This window comes from Hipposideros armiger, unplaced genomic scaffold (assembly GCF_001890085.2).
Source record: "Hipposideros armiger isolate ML-2016 unplaced genomic scaffold, ASM189008v1 scaffold_29, whole genome shotgun sequence".
NCBI lineage: Eukaryota > Metazoa > Chordata > Mammalia > Chiroptera > Hipposideridae > Hipposideros > Hipposideros armiger.
In genome coordinates, this window is record NW_017731379.1 from 1092238 (window position 1) to 1113308 (window position 21071).

At 51.4% G+C, this 21071-nt stretch overlaps 1 protein-coding gene across 5 annotated transcripts in view; it reads left to right on the forward strand.

Moving 5' to 3' along the window:
* AKAP1 (A-kinase anchoring protein 1) overlaps window positions 1-20418 on the forward strand; it is a 51140-nt gene extending 30722 nt beyond the window's left edge. For 4 of the 5 annotated variants that reach the window (XM_019636720.1, XM_019636718.1, XM_019636719.1 and 1 more), the window contains 10 exons: window positions 6536-8114; window positions 10656-10789; window positions 12393-12519; window positions 13090-13217; window positions 14484-14661; window positions 16137-16287; window positions 16745-16812; window positions 18448-18521; window positions 18776-18838; window positions 19428-20418. In XM_019636720.1, coding sequence (XP_019492265.1) covers window positions 6560-8114; window positions 10656-10789; window positions 12393-12519; window positions 13090-13217; window positions 14484-14661; window positions 16137-16287; window positions 16745-16812; window positions 18448-18521; window positions 18776-18838; window positions 19428-19502 — 2553 coding nt within the window. In that variant the 5' untranslated portion in view covers window positions 6536-6559 and the 3' untranslated portion in view covers window positions 19503-20418. Of the gene's footprint in view, window positions 1-3252; window positions 3604-6535; window positions 8115-10655; window positions 10790-12392; window positions 12520-13089; window positions 13218-14483; window positions 14662-16136; window positions 16288-16744; window positions 16813-18447; window positions 18522-18775; window positions 18839-19427 lie in introns of those variants that run through there. The other variant, XM_019636722.1, reaches the window with a different exon arrangement.
* The last annotated feature ends 653 nt before the right edge of the window (window positions 20419-21071 follow it).

Genomic DNA, 21071 nt, shown 5'->3' on the forward strand with positions numbered 1-21071 from the left:
AATTTGTTCTTGTATATGGTGTAAGTATCCAGCTCTTTCTTGTGTTGCCTTCTGATCTCCTGGATGCCCTCTAGAACTGTGCTGTCCACCAGCTGTACGTGGCTATTTAAATTAAATTAACATTAAATACAATTTAAAATTCATTTCCTCGGTCGCACTGGTCACATTTCAGGTGCTCGGTAGCTCCCTGTGACTAAATGGCTGCCAAGATTGGGCTGCAGTCGCCACTTGGGGATCACCCAGGCCTTTGCCTCTTGTGACCCCCTCTGCTTTGGCCATGTCTCAGCTGCTCATGGCCTTGACAGTAAAGGTCAGATTCCTTTTGTCTGGCCCCCTGCCAGCTCTTTAGTCTCTGCTCCCAGGACTTGTTTCATTCTCCTCTGGGACTGGCTGCCCCGTCTCATCCCCAAAGACACCTCAGGTTTAAAACCTTAAGTTATGTCATTAACCCACCATGGCAACCTACGGAAATCCTGGCCGACTTTGAGACAGCCTTCCTTGGGTTCTCCTTGCCTAGGCCTGAAATCAGGCTGAGGGTGACGCTGGTGTGCCTGAGAGAGAGGGAGAGAGACTGACTCTTCCATCTGGGTTGTGAGCTTCTGGTGGACATAGCTTTGTCTTGCAGAAACTTACACACATTTGAATGTAGGTGCATAACCTCACCCAGATGAGGAATTAGGTAAATGCATCGTGTACAAACAAAGAGACACTCCTGTGGTCTTCCCCCCATCTTGGGATTGGGATTGGGGTTGCGGGTGGGAGGAAGGGAGCCTTGGCCTGCCCACAACCTGCTGTGATTCTCTGAACGCAGTGGCAGCAAGTGCTGGGCTTTAGGTTCTGGATTATTCCGTGTCCTTCGGAGACCCCCCCTTCACGGGAAAAGCACCCCCTCAGCAAGAACTTGCTGTGCAGGTCACTATAGGGATGGAGTGTCATGAGCCTCCTCCAGGGGGTGAACACCAGGGAAAGTCTTTGGCAGTGGGAACATGTAACCCTGGAATAATGAAAGAAAGTTCAAATTTCAACTTAGAGGGTATGTCAGAGTCCATTCAGAACACGGAGTGGATGTGACTTCACTGACCAGGCCCAAGCCTAGACTGGACTTTTAGGCTCTTGGCACCTAAGCTCTTGTTTTTATGATGGACTTTCCCATCAGTTGATTACATGCAGCTCTTTTTCCACAATAACTGCAGCCAAATGGGCTGAGTCACTGGGACCAACACTCTGTACATTCCCGGAGATTTCTTTTCTTGTTTAGCAGAAGGCTCTCAATTGCAGTGACTGGGCTGGCCTTTGGGGTTGGGAGTGAGGTCATTACTTCTCCAGAGGTAAGCTGTGCTGAGAAGCTGCAGGTTCCTCTGGGAGCAAGAAGGCACCCGTTTAGAACCTGGACTGAGCAGGTGGGCTCTGAGGCCGTGTGGGCTGTGACACGTGCCTGCCTTCAGCTCTGTGTGACCACTGGGCAGCCAGCCAGCCTGCATCTATTTGCGGGTAAATGGACCTGCTAAAAATAAGCAGGCAGCTATTTCATTCCAACAGATTCAAAATAGCTGAATCTCCTGCCCACCAACCCTTGGCCAGGGCTCTGCTTCCTTTTCCCTGACTGGAGGCAGGTCTGCCTGAGTGGCCTGGGCCTCAGGAGGGAGAGGGAATGGGGACACACCTTCAAGTAGCTTGTGAGTGTGAAGGCTTTTAGACCCACACTGTTAAATGCCTCTTCTATTTTGAGAGGGTCACGTTTAAAAAAAAAAAAAAAAGAATGCAAAGGGAACAACTCAAGAGCCTCTGCTCAGAGAAGGAAGATAGCAGAGAGCCTTGGAAGGCTGTAGTTGTGTGTGTGCACGTGAAGGTGGCCCTGGCTGAGAATTCAGGAAAGGCTGTTGCATCCTACACCACCTGTCCAGGCCTCTTTGACCACGGGAAGCAGGGAAAAATGGCACTTTACCCGGTCCCAAGGAGGTCTGTTTGAGGTGAGATTGGCTGTGGGAGGACTCCTGGAAGTGAAGAGCTAAGGACGTGGGGGGCTTTTCTTGACTGGTGGGAAGTTGTGGCTTCAGTCACCGGACCTCCCTGTGAGCTGCCTCCAGTGAAACCCAGCTAGACTGTGAACAACCACCTCTGGCTCTGTTTTTGAGGGAGATGGCTCATATCTCTAATCACAATCCCCTGGTAACAAGGAAAACAATAAATAAGCCATTTCATCCCCTCCTATCTGGGCATCTCATAGCTCTTATTTCAAGTGCCTGGAGCACTTCACTTCCTGCCCAGGGCAGTTTCTGTCCCTGGAGGTAGTTGTGGAGAGGAAGACTTTGCCTGGAGGAACAGTGGCACCTGGCTTCTGGTTCCTCAGCTCTAGTCCAGTGGCTGGGGATCCAGGTGGGACATACTCAGGATTCTGTGGGTTGGGTGACAGGGCTTCGGGGTAGCAGTAATGAAATGCCTTCTGGGAGGCCCTCCAGGCGCAACAGCAGGGGCATCTGACTTGGACATGGTGCGGAAAGTTTTCTAAGCTGTCACGAGCGGAGTAGCTACAGCTGCCTGTCCAGAGGGGGCCGTGGATGGTGGGTGTGAGGGCTTAGAGCCTCAGCCTCTGGGAACCAGCTGGGCTGGGAGGCTGAGGCGGGTGAGTGGCAGTGGTGTCCCTGTGAGCTACAGAGCAGCAGGCAGGGAGCACGTGTCGTGGCCCCAGGAGGCTGGCTGGTTCTGTTCAGCGTGAACTAGGACTGAGAACAGAGCAGATGCAGTGGTGGGAGCCCAGTGGCATGGCGGGCCAGGGTTGCGGTGTGGATCTCCTGGGGTGAAAGATCAGTGCCAGACCCGCTGCCTCATAGCCCATTTCTGGGCTCTCCAGCAGTGGGGTGGGGTCAAGTGCTGGACCCCTTGGATCAACTTTTAGTTCCAAGGGCGTGGGGGTAGAGGATTTCCCCAGCTGTTTGGAGAGGCAGCATGTGTCTCGGAAAGCAACTTTCCAGTTACGCACACTGACACCCCCATTTGAGTTTGTGGCCTGGGGCGCTTGGTGTGTAAAATGAGGAGGCTGCCCCCTCTGGATTGTTAAGGCATAGGAGTCTTTTTCTTCCTTACCCCGTTCTGTTCCGTTTCATCTTTTACCTGAGATGGAGAATTGCTAAATAGTATGGGAATCACAGCTATAAACCCTGCTGAAATGGGATTGTCTGGTTGATAAGGAATCAGAATCTAAATTTACGACAAGAAAAGATCTGGCAACAGATCTCCGGCATCCTGCCTTATCCTGACCGCATCCTTCCCCCAGCCTCTTTCCCGTCACACAATTTTATGTATTTGTATGTGAAAGGCATTGAACACAAAGCAAATAGCCCGGAACCTACCACTTTTGGGGTGGGTGCAAGTTGTTACCCACAGCACCTTTCCAGCTCGACTGCACGTGGGAGCCGCCTGGATTTAAAACCTTGGTGCCTGGGTCTTACCCTCAGAGATTCTGATTTAATTGATTTGGGTGCTGTCCTGGGATTTTTAAAATCTTCCCAAGTGGCGCTAATGTTCAGCCAAGTTGGAGAAGCACTGAGAGAGAAGCTATAAAAAGTCTCTCTTCCCAAAAGGAAGAAGGAAGACTCTTTGCAGGTAAGATCCCAGGGTTTTTTTGTGGGATTATGTGGACACAGACATCACATACATGAAGGTCTACAGCTTTTATTGTCCGTATCATGACGGTTTTTCCATGTCAGTACATGAGATCAGCTTACTTCTCTAACACTGGTGTCATGGATTCTACGATATATTTAGCAGAGATTCCTCTGACTTTTGTTTCAAATGATACCCCAGTGAGCATTCTTATATAGATCTCTGACTGTATAGGTTTTTTTTAGTGTTTAATTATGAAGTTTTAGGTGCAGTGCAAACTTCTTTCCTTGCCCCATACAATGCCAGATCCCCACGGGCACATTAATCAGTGGATTCCGGATTTAATGTGAGGTCCAATCCCTTGACTATATGACCTTCAGTTATTCTAACCTTGAGATGGTAGTACATTTCAAACCAGGTGTTCGAGGATTAGATGATGTAAGAGAAAGTATCTAGCTGAGGTTCCATGTTTGAATCTGGAGTTATAAGGCAGCAGCGTCGAAGCTTTGATTAAGACTAACCTCCCTGGCCCTGGCCACTGCTCAGTTCTGCTTCGTATTTTCCAGTCCCATCGCTTCCTCTTCAAATATTAGCAGGAAGGTTTATCTTTTTTTTTTTTTTTTAAAGATTTTTATTGGGGAATTGGGGGGATGGGAACAGTGCTGGGGAATTGGGGGAAGGGGAACAGACAAGTTGCTGTCGTTTTGTTCTTCAGTCTAGTTGTGGAGGACGTTGCTTCACTGGCCCAAGTTGGCACCATCATTGCGCTCTTCCCAGGTGAGGCAGATCAGTCGCCGGCCTCTGGACGGCCGCTCACAGCGGCTGCTGGCCACTCACGCTGGCTGCTGGCTACACACGGTAGCCCATGGCAACCCACTGTAGCCACTGCAGCAGGGGCTGCAGCCTATGCTGTCGCCGGCGACTCATGGCAGCCCAGCTCCAGGTTGAGCTGTTGTTCAGCATCTTAGCTGTAGAGGGCAGTGTCACTGGCCCTCATATGTGGGATCCGAACCGGGGCCCTCTGGTGTCTCAAGCCAGTTCTTAACCATCGCGCCACTCGGCCGGCCCAGGAAGGTTTATCTTTAAAGGTGGAAGTTTTTTCTGAACATGACCTCCTCCCCACCAATTCCCCCAGCCCCCCACTTTGGGGGCAGAACACTTTTTCTGGCACCTTCACAAGCATAATGTGCTTGTGAATCCTCTGGGGGTCTTGTTAAAACGCGGCTTATGATTCAGTAGGTCTGGAGTGGGTCTGAGATACTCTGTCTCTGGCAGCTTCCCAGGTGATGCTCAGAGCTCTGGTCCATGGATGGCGCCTTGAGAAGCAGTGTCCTAGGGCAGTGGTTCCCAGCCTTGGCTGAATGTCAGGACCACTTGGGTTGCTGCAGGCTCTGGTTTTGCCAGAGAACATTTATGTGAATAAATCCAGTAAGCGTTGTTAAGGCATTTACATTCACCTCTGCAACTAAACACAAACCCAAACGGAGGTGTAATTTATTCACCATGTCAGTGGAGGATTTGGGGTTTTAAATGTTTGCATACAAAATAAAATGTGGCATGGCCGCACCAAATACAACCATTCTAGAATAAGTCCGTCACATAATTCTAATGAGAGCGGACCCTGCTCTGCAAAGCACTTACTACATATCTCAACGAATCCCTCTGCCAGTCTTCCTTGTGTTCTTCATCTTAACAGATGAAGAAAATTGAGTTTCCTGTCTCCTTTCCATGTCTGCTGCCTTCTTCTCCCAGGCCCTTTTCATTTCTTGCCTGGATTTGACTGACGTTCCCAGATTCCTTTCACTCGATATAATGTTTCTCCTGCTCCCAGAATCACCTGAAAATAGTTTGGTGTGTATGCCTTGCAGACCTATGCTGGTTCTCTGTTGCCTACAGGATAAGTCTACACTCTGCAGGGAGGTCCCAGGACCCTCATCGAGCTCGTTAAGTGACTTGATTCTCCAAGCATGCCCTGTATCTCCATGCCACTAGGTGTGTTTTGCTGGTCCCTCACCCTAGAGCATGCCCTGTCCTTTTTGAACTCTTATTCATTTTTTGTTCTGGCTCTCTATTGCTGTGTAATTAATATTTCATTGACGCATGGTTTTGTGGGTACATGTGAGGGACATATATACCTGTGGATTCCATGGGTGACTAAAAGTGCTCCAATAAGGCCGGCCGAGCGGCTCAGTTGGTTAAGAGCGCGAGCTCTGAGCAACAGGGTCGCCAGTTTCGATTCCCACATGGGCCAGTGAGCTGTGCCTGAGCTGAGCTGCCAACAGGTGGCAGGATGGCTCAGCTGATGAGAGCGTGTGCTCCTCACAACAAGGTTGCCGGTTTGACTCCAGCATGGGGTGGTGGGCTATGCCCACCCGCAACTAAGACTGAACTCAGCACCTTGAGCTGAGCGGCCACGAGCTGCCGACCGGCGGACGGATGGCGACTGGACTTGGAGCTGAGCTAGCTGCGCCCTCCACAACTAAGATTGAAGGACAACAACTTGGCTGTTCCCCTTCCCCAATTCCCCCCCAAAAAAAAAAAAAAAAAAAAAAGGCTCCAAAGCCACCTGGATGTGGATAAGTGTTCTGGGAATTTAGAGAACTAAAACACTACACGTAACTAGCTCCTTGGGGAACAGGGAGAATGTGGCGTCGAGAAGTGATGGAGGAAGGGACTTGTTCAAGAGAAGGCTCAGCTTGTTTCAAGGGCATGTGTGTGGGTGAGGGAGCAGAAGGCGGTGTCTCTTCCTGCCCACCGTCCTCCCCTGGCTCGCCCAGAGTTGTGGGGATGAGTATGTGTGGGGTGCTCCTTCAAGGGGGCGGGAAAGGGCGAGCAAGCAGCTGTGCTGTCACCTGTTGATTGTCTTTCCTGTGCAGCCGTATCAGGATCCTCTTACCAGGCTCTCATAGCACCCGTCTTCTTCTGGTTCCAGGTACAGTTACTTCAAGCCTCCAGGATGGCCATCCAATTCCGTTCGCTTTTCCCGTTGGCGTTGCCTGGAATGCTGGCGCTTCTTGGCTGGTGGTGGTTTTTCTCTCGTAAAAAAGAGCACGTCCGCAGCCACGACCAACCGGTGGAGCCCAGCACCGTGGAGCTGAGGGCCGACCCTGCCGTCGAGGAACTGGTTCCTGTGGCAGATGCCTGTCCCGGAGTCTTAGCCACGCCCACCACGGTCACCCACCCACCAGAAAAGAAGATGGCCACTGGGAGCAAGCCTCCCACCGAGCCCCCAGCCTTGCTGCGGGCACATCCAGCCTGTCGTGGATCAGAGTCCTCAGGCAGCCTCCCTAACACCATGGACACGAGACTTCGACCAGAAACACACAAAGACGACAGCACAAGGGTGGAACTGGCCCTGGCGGGTGACGAAGCCAAGTCTGTTCCGCTGGAGTGTTCTCTTCCATCCCGAAAGGCTATTCCGTTCCCCCACGAAGCAGCTGAGGTGTGCAAGCGCGAGGCAGGGCGGGACCGACAGGGTCAGTCTGCAGCCCCCACGGAGAAGCACAGCTCTGGGGAGAAGGCCAGAGAGAGAGGCGGGGCCGCAGGCACTGGCGACGCAGTGTTGGGAGACAGTGTGTTGGAAGAGGGTGTGCTGTCCCAGGAAGATGGCTCCGAGTTGAAGAGCAGCAAGGCACCCAGCCTGGCTCCCTTGGGAGGAGGGGGAGAGGAAGGGAAAGCGGCAGGGAAGGTGCTGAGCAGCTTCCTGGAATCGGCTCACACGGAGCTGGCCAAGGACGACGAGGCGCCGGCACCCCAAGACAGAGCCTGGGACGGCGACGTCTTAGGAGAGCTGGGCAAAGAGGAGACCTTGGATAAAAATGAGGAGATCGAGCAGGCTGCCTTCCAGATCATCTCCAAAGTGATCATGGAGGCGACCGAAGAAGTGCTGGCCACCACCATGGGGAAGATGGCAGATCGCGTGCATCAGGCCTCAGCCAGTCAGCTCCTCGGGCAGCAAGAGGAGAGCTGTGCCCTGGTCAACCAGAAAGTGGCCCTAGCGCAAGATGCTGCAGAGCCCACTCTGGCCACAGCGGAGGCAGCCGTGGGTCCGTCACACGCTGCCCCCACCTCGCCAGGCCTGCCAGCCGAGGACCTGCCGCCACCAAAGACCTACGTGAGCTGCCTGACCAGCCCTCTGTCCAGCCCCACCAAGGAGAGGAAACCAAAGAACTCCGTGCACCATATCTCCCTGGCCCCCTGCCCACCACCGGCTGCCCCCCTTGGAGAGTCACTGGATAACGCAAGGGTCCTGATGGAAGATGCCTGCGTGTCTGACAACAGCCAGGGTGTCCCTTCAGTGGCCTCTTCCGGGCAGTGCTCTGATTCCGTCAGTACTTCAGGGCTTGAAGACTCTTGTACAGAGACCAACTCAAGCCCCAGGGACAAAGCTACCACCTTGCCGCTGCCAGAAAGTACTGTGCCGTTTAGCAATGGGGTGCTGAAGGGGGAATTGTCAGACTTGGGGACTGAGGATGGATGGACCATGGATGCGGAAGCAGATCATTCGGGAGGTAGGAGGGTCTTGGGCGTTCCTCACATAGAAGACCAGGGGGGTCTTCCTTTTTTCAGTAGGAAAGGCTCTTGACTGCCTCTCCCTCTGCCACCTCTGCGTTAATGGTACTCTTGAACTCTGTGTTCCAGCCGGCCTGCAGAGAGTCGGGGCACAGCCTAGAGCTGGCAGGTTCCTGAAAAGTTAGGCTGCCCAGAACCCCAAAGCCATGGGAGCTGAAACTTGGTTTGGCAGCTAGTGACCCTCCCCAGCCCATCCAAGTTGGGTTCACTGATTAACCTAAGTGTGCCTCTTTTAAACACTAACCTTTTATTTATTTATTTATTTTAATGGAGAGAGGCCTCCTTAGCTTTAATTCCCTTGAGTACCAAGAATGGGTGTAAGCTTTTTTTAATGGTTTATTTTCTTTTAATCATGTACTTGTTCCCATGAGTTCACCTGCTTTCCTTCTGCAGAAGCTTTCTCCTGGTAAGTGTCCAGAGAATGGCCTCAGCTTTGCATCCTTGGGGGAGGCGCTCGCTTTCTCCTGCATGGTGGCTGTCACCTACACTCCTTTGCAGAGCGCCTCAGCCATTTTCTGTCTGTGCAGCTGCAGTTCTACCAGGAAATAGGGACACTTTGGTAACGAAGTGTCCCCTGGGTTTTTCGAGCGCTGACCCCAGCATAGACAGTTCAGGTCACTAACTTCAAGTCAGCAGCTCCTGACCCTGCTTTTGCAGCTACCCCAGGATCTTTTCATTTATTTCATGCAAAGAGACCATAAAGTCCCTGCTTTGGTCTCTGACTTGCTTGTCCTGGAGCCATTCCCTACCGTTTCAGTCCCAGGATGGTTAGGAATCTTTTGTGGGAATTCTGCTACTTGGAGCAGCACCTGGTGGGTACCACACACAATGTTTTGTCACCTCTAAAAGGCTATCAATTCAGACACTACTGTTTTTTATGTACCTCTAAAAGAAAAAAAAATGCTGCCAGTCATGAGTGCAGAAGGCCAGAGACTATAAGGTACACCCCAACTTCAGAGATGTTAAAATGTTTTTTGTTTGTTTTCCTAAAGGCATCTTAAAATGGGTGAATATCTTTTAAGAATAAAGGGGTTTCCCTTTGCTTGTTGCCTTTTAGGTTAATTAACAAGCCCTCGACCTTGTCAAGCCAACTCTGGATTGACAGTAGCAGCACTCAGATGTGTTGAAGGCTTCTGAGTTGAGGCCTCGCCGAAGAGGAGGTGGTGACGGAGCTGTGGTGGTTGGGGGGGGAGGCATGGGAACGGCAGATGGAGGCCTGGTAGTACCACTCACCAAGCACTTGGCTGTGCCAAGCCCCAGGCTTGTGCCTTCCATGCATTCTCAACGGTAGCCCTGCCTTGTGCAGAGGGAGTTGAAGCTTAGAGAAGGCCAGTGAGGGCCCCGCTGAGGAAGCTGGAAGCTGACCTTTGAGTGTAGCCTGCTAGGGTCCTGGTGTGGTCTGAGCCACCTATGGGTGTCATTGGGGTGGCAGGTACCATCCAATCCTGCTCCATTGGGCAGAGGCTGAGGGCCCCCATGTTGAGGGAGGTCACTTTGAAGGTGACTCTTCCTCAGCTGGGAGGGACTCTCGTAAGCGTTACTCTTCTACATCATGGGTTGCTTGGTAAATGATTATGCCCACGGTTTGCAGAAAACATGTGCCAGATAACCTAATTAGTAGAATCTCAGGAGTGGTCTATTTCTGGCAATTGAGTTGTCCATATTTAAGCCAGAGCCACTTCTCTTAAGCTGGTCTCGACCCCCGTTTTTCTGCAGTGGCCCCCTTGGCACACTCTTGATCGAGAGTGGAGCAGCGTTGGTGCCAAAGCCCTGCTGCTTACTGTCCTCTTGGGAGTGAGCTTCAGCCAGGGGCTTAAAGACCCGCCACGAGCCCAGAAGAGCTTTCAGAGTTGGATAAGTCCGGCCTAAGCAGAGGGAAAGGATGGTCCCCTTCCTTCGTCCACTTCTGGCAGGACCCTGATTGATTGGGAATAAGAATGGGGCCCTAGGACAAACCAGTGAGAGAAGACTCTTTCTAGCTCTGCTTGGCCAAAGGCCATCTCCTGTGAGCCCAGGCCTGGGGCTTTGGGGTCTAGGGACCCGTGGTCTGAGGGGCTGGCATACCTGGAAGGATGTGGACTGGTTGTGACCGGTCGGTCTCTGTCTCCGTGGAGGCCTGCACTCTCCTGGGACCATGTGAACCTGTTGGCCCGGACCCCTCCCCTGCCCCATGGGCCAGCGTCTGTTTCTTCCCAGTTCACCACTTATCTGCTCCAGCAGCTGTGGCTGGGTGCAGCTGCCAAGTAAGCAAGTGGGACGGTAAGTGACAGGCTAAAATTAGGTGTATCTACACCCCCAGCCCTCCTTTCATTGGGGTTGTTCTGAGCCCTTCTAAACTGCTAATTGACAGTCACCTGCCAGGCTTGAGGAGGGGTGGGGGCAGAGGGCCTCCCAGATATGTGAGTTTGGGAGTCGTAGGTTATTAACTGCTCTGAGCCAGTGTCTGGGTGTCTCCATGCGTGCTGCTTCCTCCCCTGCAGGTTCAGACGGGAACAGCATGGATTCTGTGGATGGCTGCTGTGGCCTCAGGAAGACTGATGGCTTCCAGAATGCCCAGGCAGGCTCCAACCCTAAGAAGGTTGACCTCATCATCTGGGAGATTGAGGTGCCAAAGGTAAGGGCTGCAAACTCAAAGTGCTCCCTGGCCCAGGGTCATCGGGCTTAGGGGGAGGGCTCCCGGGGCGGCACGGTCAACCAGGAGAAACCCCTCAGTGAGCCAGAGGCTGGAGGGAAAGGAAACGCCTCACTTTGCCAAGGTTCCCAGAGGTTCCCGCAAAATGGAATTCCTGCAGCTGCCTCCGGGAGCATCCTCTTCTCGTCCTCTTCAAGCTCCCAGGCCTGCTCACCTCCCCTGGGCTTTTCTTGTGTGTCCCAGAGCTCAGATCTGTTTGGAGATGCTCGCGAAATCAGACTGAGGACATGGGACAGCCGGAGGTCCCTTTGCTGAGCTCTGCTCAGGCTCGCCAATGCGAAGTATTTTATAGTTGAGCACAGCATAAATCCATATTTTAGAGAACTCAAGAGGTATAGAAATACATGAAGAAAATAAAAATCAGCTTTAATCCTACCCCCGAGAGTGACTGCGAAGACTTTTATTTCCTTCTTGTCTCGCACCCTGTGGTTTTTAAACAAAACTGAGATTATGTTGCTTTAATTAATGCTTTTAAATATTTTAACAATTTAATTTTCCTGTGCTATTCTTTGAAAATGTAATTTTAACTGCATTATTCATTGTGTGAATGTCAATTTGCTTCACCAGTCCCCAATTCCAGGGTGCTTAAGTGGTTTCTAGCTTCTTGCTGTTCTAACTTACAACTTATTAGCTGGGTCCTGATATTTATCTCTGGGGCTCAGAAATAATTGGCTGACTGCATTCTCCCAGGGCACTTAGCTTCGTGCCGTATGGAGACTTGGCTTGGTTTGAACTCTGGGTCAAGCCGGCTGCCTGACCTGGGGTGCTGGCTCCCTCGGTTGCTTCTTCCCCCAGTGACCCCGAAAGCCATCCTGCCCTCTTCTCCTTCAGCGGATGCAAAGGGCATACCCAGGCAGCTCTGGGTGCGGAGGGGACCATGTCTTTAGTAGCTCCATGGGGGTGGGGTCCTTTGGGATTGATTCAGAGCTTGTCTTACATCATGGCTAAGTTTGGCTGCTTCTGTCTGCCTTGAACTATGGCATGCTGGGCGCTTCTGCGAGCCTCGAATTCTGAAGGCTCCAGCCTGCTGCCAGTTGGCAGTAGGAGCCCAAGGGTTCTTTCTTAGACCTGTATTTTCAAATCGAGCCCCTTTTATCTTCAATCCTGAGTAGACTTGAAGAAGTGGATTGACCCTTGTGCTAGTAAAATATCTCATAGTGTGGATTTGGGAGGAGAAAATGCTGCCTTTGCAGCTTTCTGGATGTGGGTCACATTGTCAGGGATGCCATGGGAACCACTGAGTCCTGAAGCTAGACTGTGTAGCTCAATTACTTAGCTGTGTGATGTTGGGTGAGTTACTTAGCCTCTCTGGGCTTGTTTTCCTCATCTATAAAATGGTGATAAAGATATCCATTTCAAAAGCACTATGAATAAATTCAGGCGCTTAGAATAGTGCCTGGCAAATGAGTTCTGATGTGTTAACAGTTAATATGTTTGAGTTTGATCTTGTGTAATACAGGTAGGTTTTGGGGAGAGTAGGGTATTGATTTCCCATTGACCATATCTCTCTCTTTCTCTCTCTCAGCACTTAGTTGGTCGGCTAATTGGCAAGCAGGGGCGGTATGTGAGTTTTCTGAAGCAAACATCTGGTGCCAAGATCTACATCTCAACCCTGCCTTACACCCAGAATGTTCAGGTCTGCCACATAGAAGGTCAGTGGCCGCTGCTGCCCTGGGTCTTGTTTTCTTACCTGAAATGTAAGACATTGACGTATCTGAGTCCCAGTTGCTCCTCTTTCGGAATCCAAATCCCTGAGGAGAAAACCCTGCTCACCTCAGGCGAAGGGAGCTTTGGGTATCTTCCCTTCACCCCTCATCTCCAGTTCAGGTGCTTGAAGGAGAAGTGGGTTTCTCCCCAGATCCAGGAGAGGCATGGGCGCTCAGCTGGCTGGGCCGGGGTCCTGGGTTTGTAGTGCCCGCCAACCCACCGGCTCCCTCACAGCGCAGGAGTGAGCTACCCCTCTGGTGTGGGTGTTGAGGGCCAGGCCTTTCCCATCTGCTAGCCTCTTACTGTATTCAAAGCACAGGTGTTATTTGAAAGGTCAGTGGGTTTCAAGTCGCTTTAGATGCCTTTCTTCCTAAGGCAAAACTTATCATTTTGGCACCTTAAAGATACACTTGAACTCTAGAAAGAGTCCTTTGGGGATGAGCGTGTGTGTGAGTCTGGTTTTGCTGTGCTTGTCTTACTCACTGTGACTGGGTCCTGCTTTAACCTTCCTGTAGGCTCTCAGCATCATGTAGACAAGGCCCTGAACTTGATTGGGAAGAAGTTCAAGGAACTGAACCTCACCAATATCTACGCACCCCCACTGCCGTCACTGGCCCTGCCTTCTCTTCCAATGACTTCCTGGGTGAGCATGCTCCTGGGGGATCAGGACTTTTTGTGCCCCTTTGCCCTCAACCTGCCCCAAAGAAACTCCCAAGACCATGGCTTCTCGAAGGCCGAGGGCTCATTGATGCCTGGCCCTCTCACTGCTGGCGTCCACTGGTCAGTTCTGCTTCCAGCCTGGGTCCTCTGGGGAAAGGTCAGGCTAGAGCTGGAGTGCTGGTAGGGAGCCAGAGGCCTCTCAGTCCCTGTTGGAAGGACCACACTCTCCCTTGGTTCTGCCTCCTGGGCACCCTTTATGTAAAAGGCATTTGCCCTTTCCCTTTCCCACAGAAGCTGAAGCCTACTCCATGTTTCACTTCTGAACCAGAGTTTTCCACAGGAAGTGTAGCCCCAGGCCCACTCTTTATTTTTAAATAATTGAGTGGTTGGTATGGCTTCCTTCCCTTGTTCTCTGCGCGGCTCGGTGGGACTGGAGAGGAGACCCCAGAGGCCTCTCACCTCACGGCTCTGAGGGAGGGATGGAGGCCAGGACTCTTCTTGGGCCTGTCTGGCTGGAAGGTGGACTAGATGCTTTGCTGTGTCCAGAGCACTTAACATGCTTCCTGTAGCTTAGCATCAGGTGTCTAAGGACAGCTCCTTAAAGACCAGTCTTGGCCTTTCTAGGGCCTGTAATGTGGTGCCTGGCCACTGAGCACACCTGTATTCCAAATCCCAGAGTGGGAATGAGTTGGGAGGATGTCGGTAGAGCGTAAAAATAGCAAATATGACAGCGTGAGACTGTTGCAGACCTTAACTGTGGACCCTTCCTGGTAGGAAGGCAGAGGAGAGAGATGCTGTCAAACCTTAAACCCCTGGCATCAGTTGCAGGCCCAAGGAGCTGGCTGAGGGCCTGTACACCTTGTTCTTAGTGGCCACTTCATTTCCGGTTGCCGTCCCTGGGTCTTACAGAGTCAGGAGAGGCTTGGGGAGGGGAAGCTCTGGCGGATGGATGCTGTCCAGGTCACTGAGGCCCAGCACTACCTCGACAGCTAGCTCCTGGGAGCCAGGAGTCCTGTCCAGCCCTGAGTGAGGCCACCTCTAGTGGTTCTCACGGCATGGCAGGAAGGCCCACAGTGGTACGGAAAAACACTTCCCATACTAAAGTCAGTTTTCCTTGAACCCCTGCCATCTGGATGCCATGTTCTTTCCAAAGCTGTGCCAGTTCAGAGACTTGCCCTGGGGCCTGGGGGCTTAACGTAAACATGAGAAGGATTGCTGCAGTGCTCGCTGCCCCTCCCCTCCTCTACAGCTCATGCTCCCGGATGGCATCACCGTGGAGGTGATTGTGGTCAACCAGGTCAATGCCGGGCACCTGTTTGTGCAGCAGCACACACACCCTACCTTCCATGCCCTGCGCAGCCTGGACCAGCAGATGTACCTCTGCTACTCTCAGCCCGGAATCCCCACCCTGCCCACCCCAGTGGAAAGTAAGTGCTTGTGCTGGGGGCTCTGGCCAGGCCAGTGGGAGAAGTCCTGGGGGTGGCTTGTTCTGTCCTCAGTCTTGACCAGGAAGAGGCTGTTGTAGGATCCTTCATGGGACCTGGAGTTCTTGCTGTTGGCATAGAGTTCCTCTGGGCTGAGTTGCCTGGCCAGCTCAAGCTGCTGTTTCCTGTGGCTGGTGGAGCCATGGGGTTGGAGTAGAGTTTTGGCATATGGATGCACAGCCCAGCTCTGCCCCTTACCTGTTGAATGGAGCTGATGCCCACTTGTTCCAGGAATCGGGATTGGATACTATATGTGTTATATGTAAGGTTCCTGATGTAGATCAGGGTCCTATAGAAGCTCCCCGGGTGCATCAAACCCCTGCAGTGGGTTGGGTCATCTCCATTTGATGGAAGAGAAAACTGAGCCTCTGAAGTCATGTGACTTGCCCACGTGATGCCTGAGCAGGAGGTGGGATCTGAACTCAGCTGGAACCTTGAGCCGGTTCTTCATCACTATTATCTGTGTTGCCCTGTTAGCTGGAATCGAATGTCAGAACATCTCTCCACCCACCCCCGTCAAGGACTCCAAACCTACAGTCCTCCAATGGGCTTCCAAGCATTAGGAAAACCTTTGAAATTAGCTGCAGCATTTTGTATGGTTTTTCTTTTGGAGGAATAAGGCTTTTAGTTTTTGTCAGATTCTCTAATGTTCCCTCAACCCAGCAGGAAAGACCAAACTGGAGGCCAAGAGGTCACTGCACCAGGGGCTGCTTTTAAGGGTCAAGACACAGTGTGGCTGGCTGTGTCATAGGCCCTCATCCCAGCCGGCCTGGGGTAGCTGCCATGGGTTCTTCTGGGTGACCTCCCCATGATTCAATCTGTCCCACCCCTGCCTCTCCAGAGTGGGGTTGGGGACTATTGGGGCACTTGCTCTCTGGCCTTATTGGCTGCTCAGGGCATCTGTGCCTCAGCAAAAGGGAGAAGCAGTGGGGTTTAGACCTGGGAGCCCCCTTCTGATCAGCCCCAGATCTGAGTTGTCATGGGCTAAAGCAGACTCCAGATACCAAGCCACTGAGATCTGCTGCACTTGGAGGTCCTTGAGTCCTTCTAGGACTTTCCCTTAAGAGTATAAGTCCCCATTCCCTGAATTTTGTATTTTATTTTTTGTTTCAGTTAATCCGTGTTCATCTCAGGCTTCAGTAAGTTCCAGAGTAAACAGATCTAAATGAATGCCCTTCGGTCTGGATAGTTTTGTGGGTGGCACACGTGCTGGGCTGAATTTCCCAGCTTTGGTCCCTCTGTTGGCCAGTCTTAGGCTCTGGGGAGACTTTGGGGATTCCTTGCTGTTCCCATCCCCTGTGGTGTGGAGGTACAGGCCTCTGAGAAGGAATGTAGGGAGGTGGGTATCGTTAATTGCGTAGCTGTTGGTGCCCAGCCATGGGCCAGGCTTGTCCACACGCTCTCTTCCTGCCCTGCAGTAACGGTCATCTGCGCTGCCCCCGGCGTGGATGGTGCCTGGTGGCGAGCCCAAGTGGTGGCCTCCTATGAGGAGACCAACGAAGTGGAGATTCGCTACGTGGACTACGGTGGATATAAGAGAGTGAAAGTAGACGTGCTCCGGCAAATCCGGTGAGTCGAGGCTCCTCCGACAAGCGCACCCCTTGCTTGTGAGGGGACTGTGATTTCTGCATAGCTGGCACAGTTCTACCAAGCCTGGGACATGGCTGAATTCTTCCTTCTGCTGCCTGCTCTGCTTTAGCAGAGTCTGATATAAACAAATTCTGTTGCTTGCCCTCAGCCAAACGGAGCTAGAGAGGCCTTGTCTTAGGGAAGAGTTCCCCCATGTGTCATATGACAGAAGTGAAGCAGGCCTCTTTTTTGGAGTTTGATGCAAGAAGTCCCTTTGAGGTCAGGCTTGCAGCAGGGTAGGTGGCCTGCATGCAGGTGTGAGGGGAGCTGAGGGGAGCTGAGGCCTGCTGCCCATCTCTGCTTTGTTTCCTCCTGGGTTGCAGGCGTCATGGCACTAAGCAGGAGTGGAGTCAGCCTTCAAGTTCATGTTCAACATGTTCCTTTCTTGTTTTTGTAGGTCTGACTTTGTGACCCTGCCATTCCAGGGAGCGGAAGTCCTTCTGGACAGTGTGATGCCTTTGTCAGGTAACAGCTGGGGGTCTCTGGCTAGAAGGTGGGGTGGGGGGGCAGTTGTTGAGAGTAGGTCTTTCTCTTTGACAGCCTCATTCTCGCCTGGAGGAGGGCTTGTGTTAACGTGGATTGTTATCACTGTCCGTTTCTGACTGATGGATAGGTTTGGGCTGAGGCCTGAGAACTTATATTTCTCAGTTCTCAGGTGATGCTAATACTGCTGGTCCATGGATCACCTTTTAGGACCACTGCTGTAGACTTTATCCAGACCACCAACTTAGAGAGGCTTCCAACACAGGTGCCTTCCAATACATAGTGGAGACCCACAGTCCTAGCACCCTGGTGGAGGGCAGGCATTGAGGCCCCCGGCAGTGCTCAGCGGGGCCTCAGCTCCTGGGGGTGCTGTGGGGACCACACTAACACTCACCTGAGTGGTGTCCCTGACTGTGATCACGTCGCCAGAGGGAAGGAGACTGGCACTTAACCTTGATTTCCCCCCTCTTGAAAATGGGGTAGTACCTGTCTTCAGGGTGGCCAAGGGAATTACATAAACCCAGGCACTGAGATGGGGACATCGGTCAAGTTGCAGCTACTTAGGACCAGGAGTTTTATCTTTGTGGGTACTAGTTCATTGATTCCATCTCCTTCCTCCTCAGGTTTTCCCTTTCTAATCTCGTTCTTGTCTAAAGCAGTGCAATGCTTTAGAAGTACTGTAGTCTAGCTCAGCGGTTCTCAACCTTCCTAATGCCGCGACCCCTTAATACAGTTCCTCATGTTGTGGTGACCCCCAACCATCAAATTATTTTCGTTGCTACTCTATAACTGTAATTTTGCTACGTTATGAATCGTAATGTCAATATCTGTTTGTTTTCCGATGGTCTTAGGCGACCCCTGTGAAAGGGTCATTTGACCCCCAAAGGGGTCGCGACCCACAGGTTGAGAACCGCTGGTCTAGCTGCGGTCAAATGCTGGGCAGGGGCTTCATTTTGTTTTCCCTTATTGCTCTTGCCCAACCTTCCTCCATTTCTGTCCATCTCAACAGTCTGTCCAGGCCCAGCTGAAACGCTCCCTCTTCCATAAGATGTTCCCAGACCTTCGTAAACCTGCCTCTCCCATCCTTACCATCTTTTGCCTTGGGTGTGTTCTTGTACGTAACTTTTATAATCTGATGAAGAATGCTGCCTCAGTGCCCTGCCCGCTATGGAGTGACTGCCCGTATCGGGCTGTGTGGCCAACTGCCTGGGTTTGAATTCCACCTGTACCACTCTGGGAACTGGTTGAGCTTTGGCCATCCACTTTTGTCTCCTGCATTCTTACCTGCCATCTTGTAGGGTGTTACTGATTCAGTGGAAGAACGTGCTCAGCCCAGTCAGCCCCAAATAGGTGGTGGTGGTGATGTGCCCAGTGAAGGCAGAGTTTCTGTCATTTTGGTCCTCTGTTTCCCTGTGGGTAGTACATAACAGGGATCCTGAGTGTATGTAGAGGCCTGGGCTCTGTTCCTGATGGAGGTGGCTCTCCCAAATGAGGTTCTCAAGTCCCGTGGCAGCATCTTAGGCCTTTTACTTGGAAAACACCTGGAAGTGGTGTAAATGGCAAGAGTACCTTGCTTCAGTGAGAGTCTAAAGGCTGCTTTTCTTTCTCCTTCTAAAGATGATGACCACTTCTCCCCTGAAGCAGATGCAGCTATGAGCGAGATGACAGGAAATACAGCACTGCTGGCTCAGGTGTGTGGCTGGTGGGTGGGCGGCGGGGCAGGCCTGTCTATCCAGGTCTGTCTGAGGAGCCTCCTTTCCGGCTTGTGTAGCACCTTCCGGCCTCATCTGGGCTTCCTGGGAACTGACCTTTAAATGCCTGCATTCCTGTCGCGCTCCTGGCGTGGGTTGGCCAGCAGTCTCTAAGGAGAGGTGCCTGGAGTAAATTTTTTTTTTTTTGAATGGGATAACTTTTAAACATGCTTTTTGTTTTGTGTTGTTTTCAGGTGACAAATTATAGTCCGGCTGGCCTCCCTCTGATTCAGCTATGGAGTGTGGTTGGAGATGAAGTAAGTTGTGTCCTTCTTTTCCTTGTAAGTGACTGGCCAGCAGTCTTGGTCGATTTGGAGCTGGTGCCGGCATTGATTGTTTCCTCTTGAGCTAATCAGAGGATGTGACTATAGACCACTCACCCCCAGGGGACGCTTAGCGATGCCTGGAGACCTTTGTGGTTGACATAATTGGGAGTGGTGATGCTAGTGTCATCGAGTGGGTAGAGACCAGGGATGCTGCTAAACATCCTACAATGCGCAAGACAGTCCCCACAAAGAATTACATGGCCCAAAATGTCAATGGGCCTCCCTGGACTTTGTCCAGACCTTCCTGAACCTTCTGTCCATTGAGTTTTGCTCTCTTCCATCTCATGGTATCAAAGCTTCGATTTCTTTGGCATAGTGAAAAGCTTGTCCTCATGCCAGTAGAACATATAAGTAAACGCTCCCGTTGGCCCAGGACATGAGTCGTGCCCCCTACCTCCATTACCCTGTACCTGTTGGCTGCAGTGGTGGACTGGGACTGTAGGAGGGAGAACCCAGGCTGGCTTGAGAAATAGCCCCTGGGTGCCGCGGGCAAAGCTCTCAAGGACACTTTCTTTTCTAGGTGGTGTTGATAAACCGGTCACTGGTGGAGCGAGGACTTGCTCAGTGGGTAGACAGCTACTACACGAGCCTCTGACCCCCGGCCCCCACAGCCACTTGAATCTTTTTTTGCACTGTTGAAATTGGGCTTGGCACTCAAGGCAAAGACTTTACATCAGAATAACAAACGTCTTCCTCAGAAAGTTGTTTTTTTTCCATGTTGTGGTCGTGTTGAGAAGATGTTTCGTCTCGGAGACAAGGAGCTGTGGGTTCTTTTCAAAGCCATAGATGGTGTTTTAACAAGCCTGTTGGCTTAAACCTGGTTCTAAGCTGTTAAAAAAAAAAAAGAAAAGTGGAAGATAAACTATCCGCACCAGGCTTTCCTAGTCCCCCTCCTTTCCACTTCCCACTTCCTCCCCCACCCCAAACCAAACCAAACCAACTGTAGCCAACATGCCAAGGGATGTGTTGCTTGCTTGAGAGGGTTTCTTTTGCTTCCAAGTCTTCCTTCAGGGAGCAAACATGAACTGACTAATTGGTATCGATTACTTGTACAGCTTACATAAATGAATTTATGCTCTTTAGCCAGTTTTTATAAACTTCACCTAGGTCTCTTAAGAAGGCAAACTTTTTAATGCATATGTAAATACAAAGCAATCAAACCTCTGGCTTTGGTCAGTGGGGGGAGGGAACTGTTATCTTGCCAAGCCTGGTTGTAATTTGTAACCCTTTTCTATTTGTGCAAACTGTAAATATATGTTTAAAAAAATGTAATATTTTGTACAAGACACACTGGAGAACAAAGGGAACTCAAGATTTTTTCCACACCCCGTCATCTGTGAGCAGAAGTTACCTCCGCAGAGTCCAGCTGCCCATCCCAGCTCCTGCGGCGGGTCCTGAGGCATCCTGCATACTGAGCAGGGTGACTGTATGGTATAGATTGCGATCCGGGAATTTTTTTTTTTTCTGTACAAATTTGTTTAAAAAAAAAAAAAAGCAACTCATTGAATTACCTTGCAGTGGTGTGTTGATTCTTTTTTTAGACTGGTTCCAGCATTGTACAACTTAAAATAAGTAACTTAAGGGCCAGCCGAGTGGTGCGTTGGTTAAGAGTTGGCTTGGGATGCCAGCTCTGAGCATCAGGGCCCCAGTTCGGATCCCACATGAGGGCCGGTGACCTGCGCCCTACAGCTAAGATGGTAAACAACAGCTCAGCCTGTAGCTGGGCTCCTGTGAGTCACTGGCAACGGTGTAGGCTGCAGCCCCTGCTGCAGTGGGCTTCCATGAGCTACTGTGAGTGGCTGGTAGCCAGTGTGAGCAGCCGGCAGCTGGTGTGAGCTACCATGAGTAGCTGTCCAATGGCCAGCAAACGACTGCCTCACCCGGGAAGAGTGCAATGATAATATAAACATGGGCCAGTGAAATGACGTCCTCCACAACTAGACTGAAGAACAAAAAAAGGACAGCAACTTGTCTGTTCCCCTTCCCAGATTCCCCAACTCTGTTCCCCTCCCCCCAATTCCCCAATAAAATCTTTAAAAAAAATAATAAAATAAGTAACTTAAGCTTATATAAATCTTGAGTTGTATACACTATAGATAAAGCTTGGAGTTCATTTTTCCATGGTGGAAAAGTTTGGGAAGTGAAGAGGCCTGTGGTGAGTGTG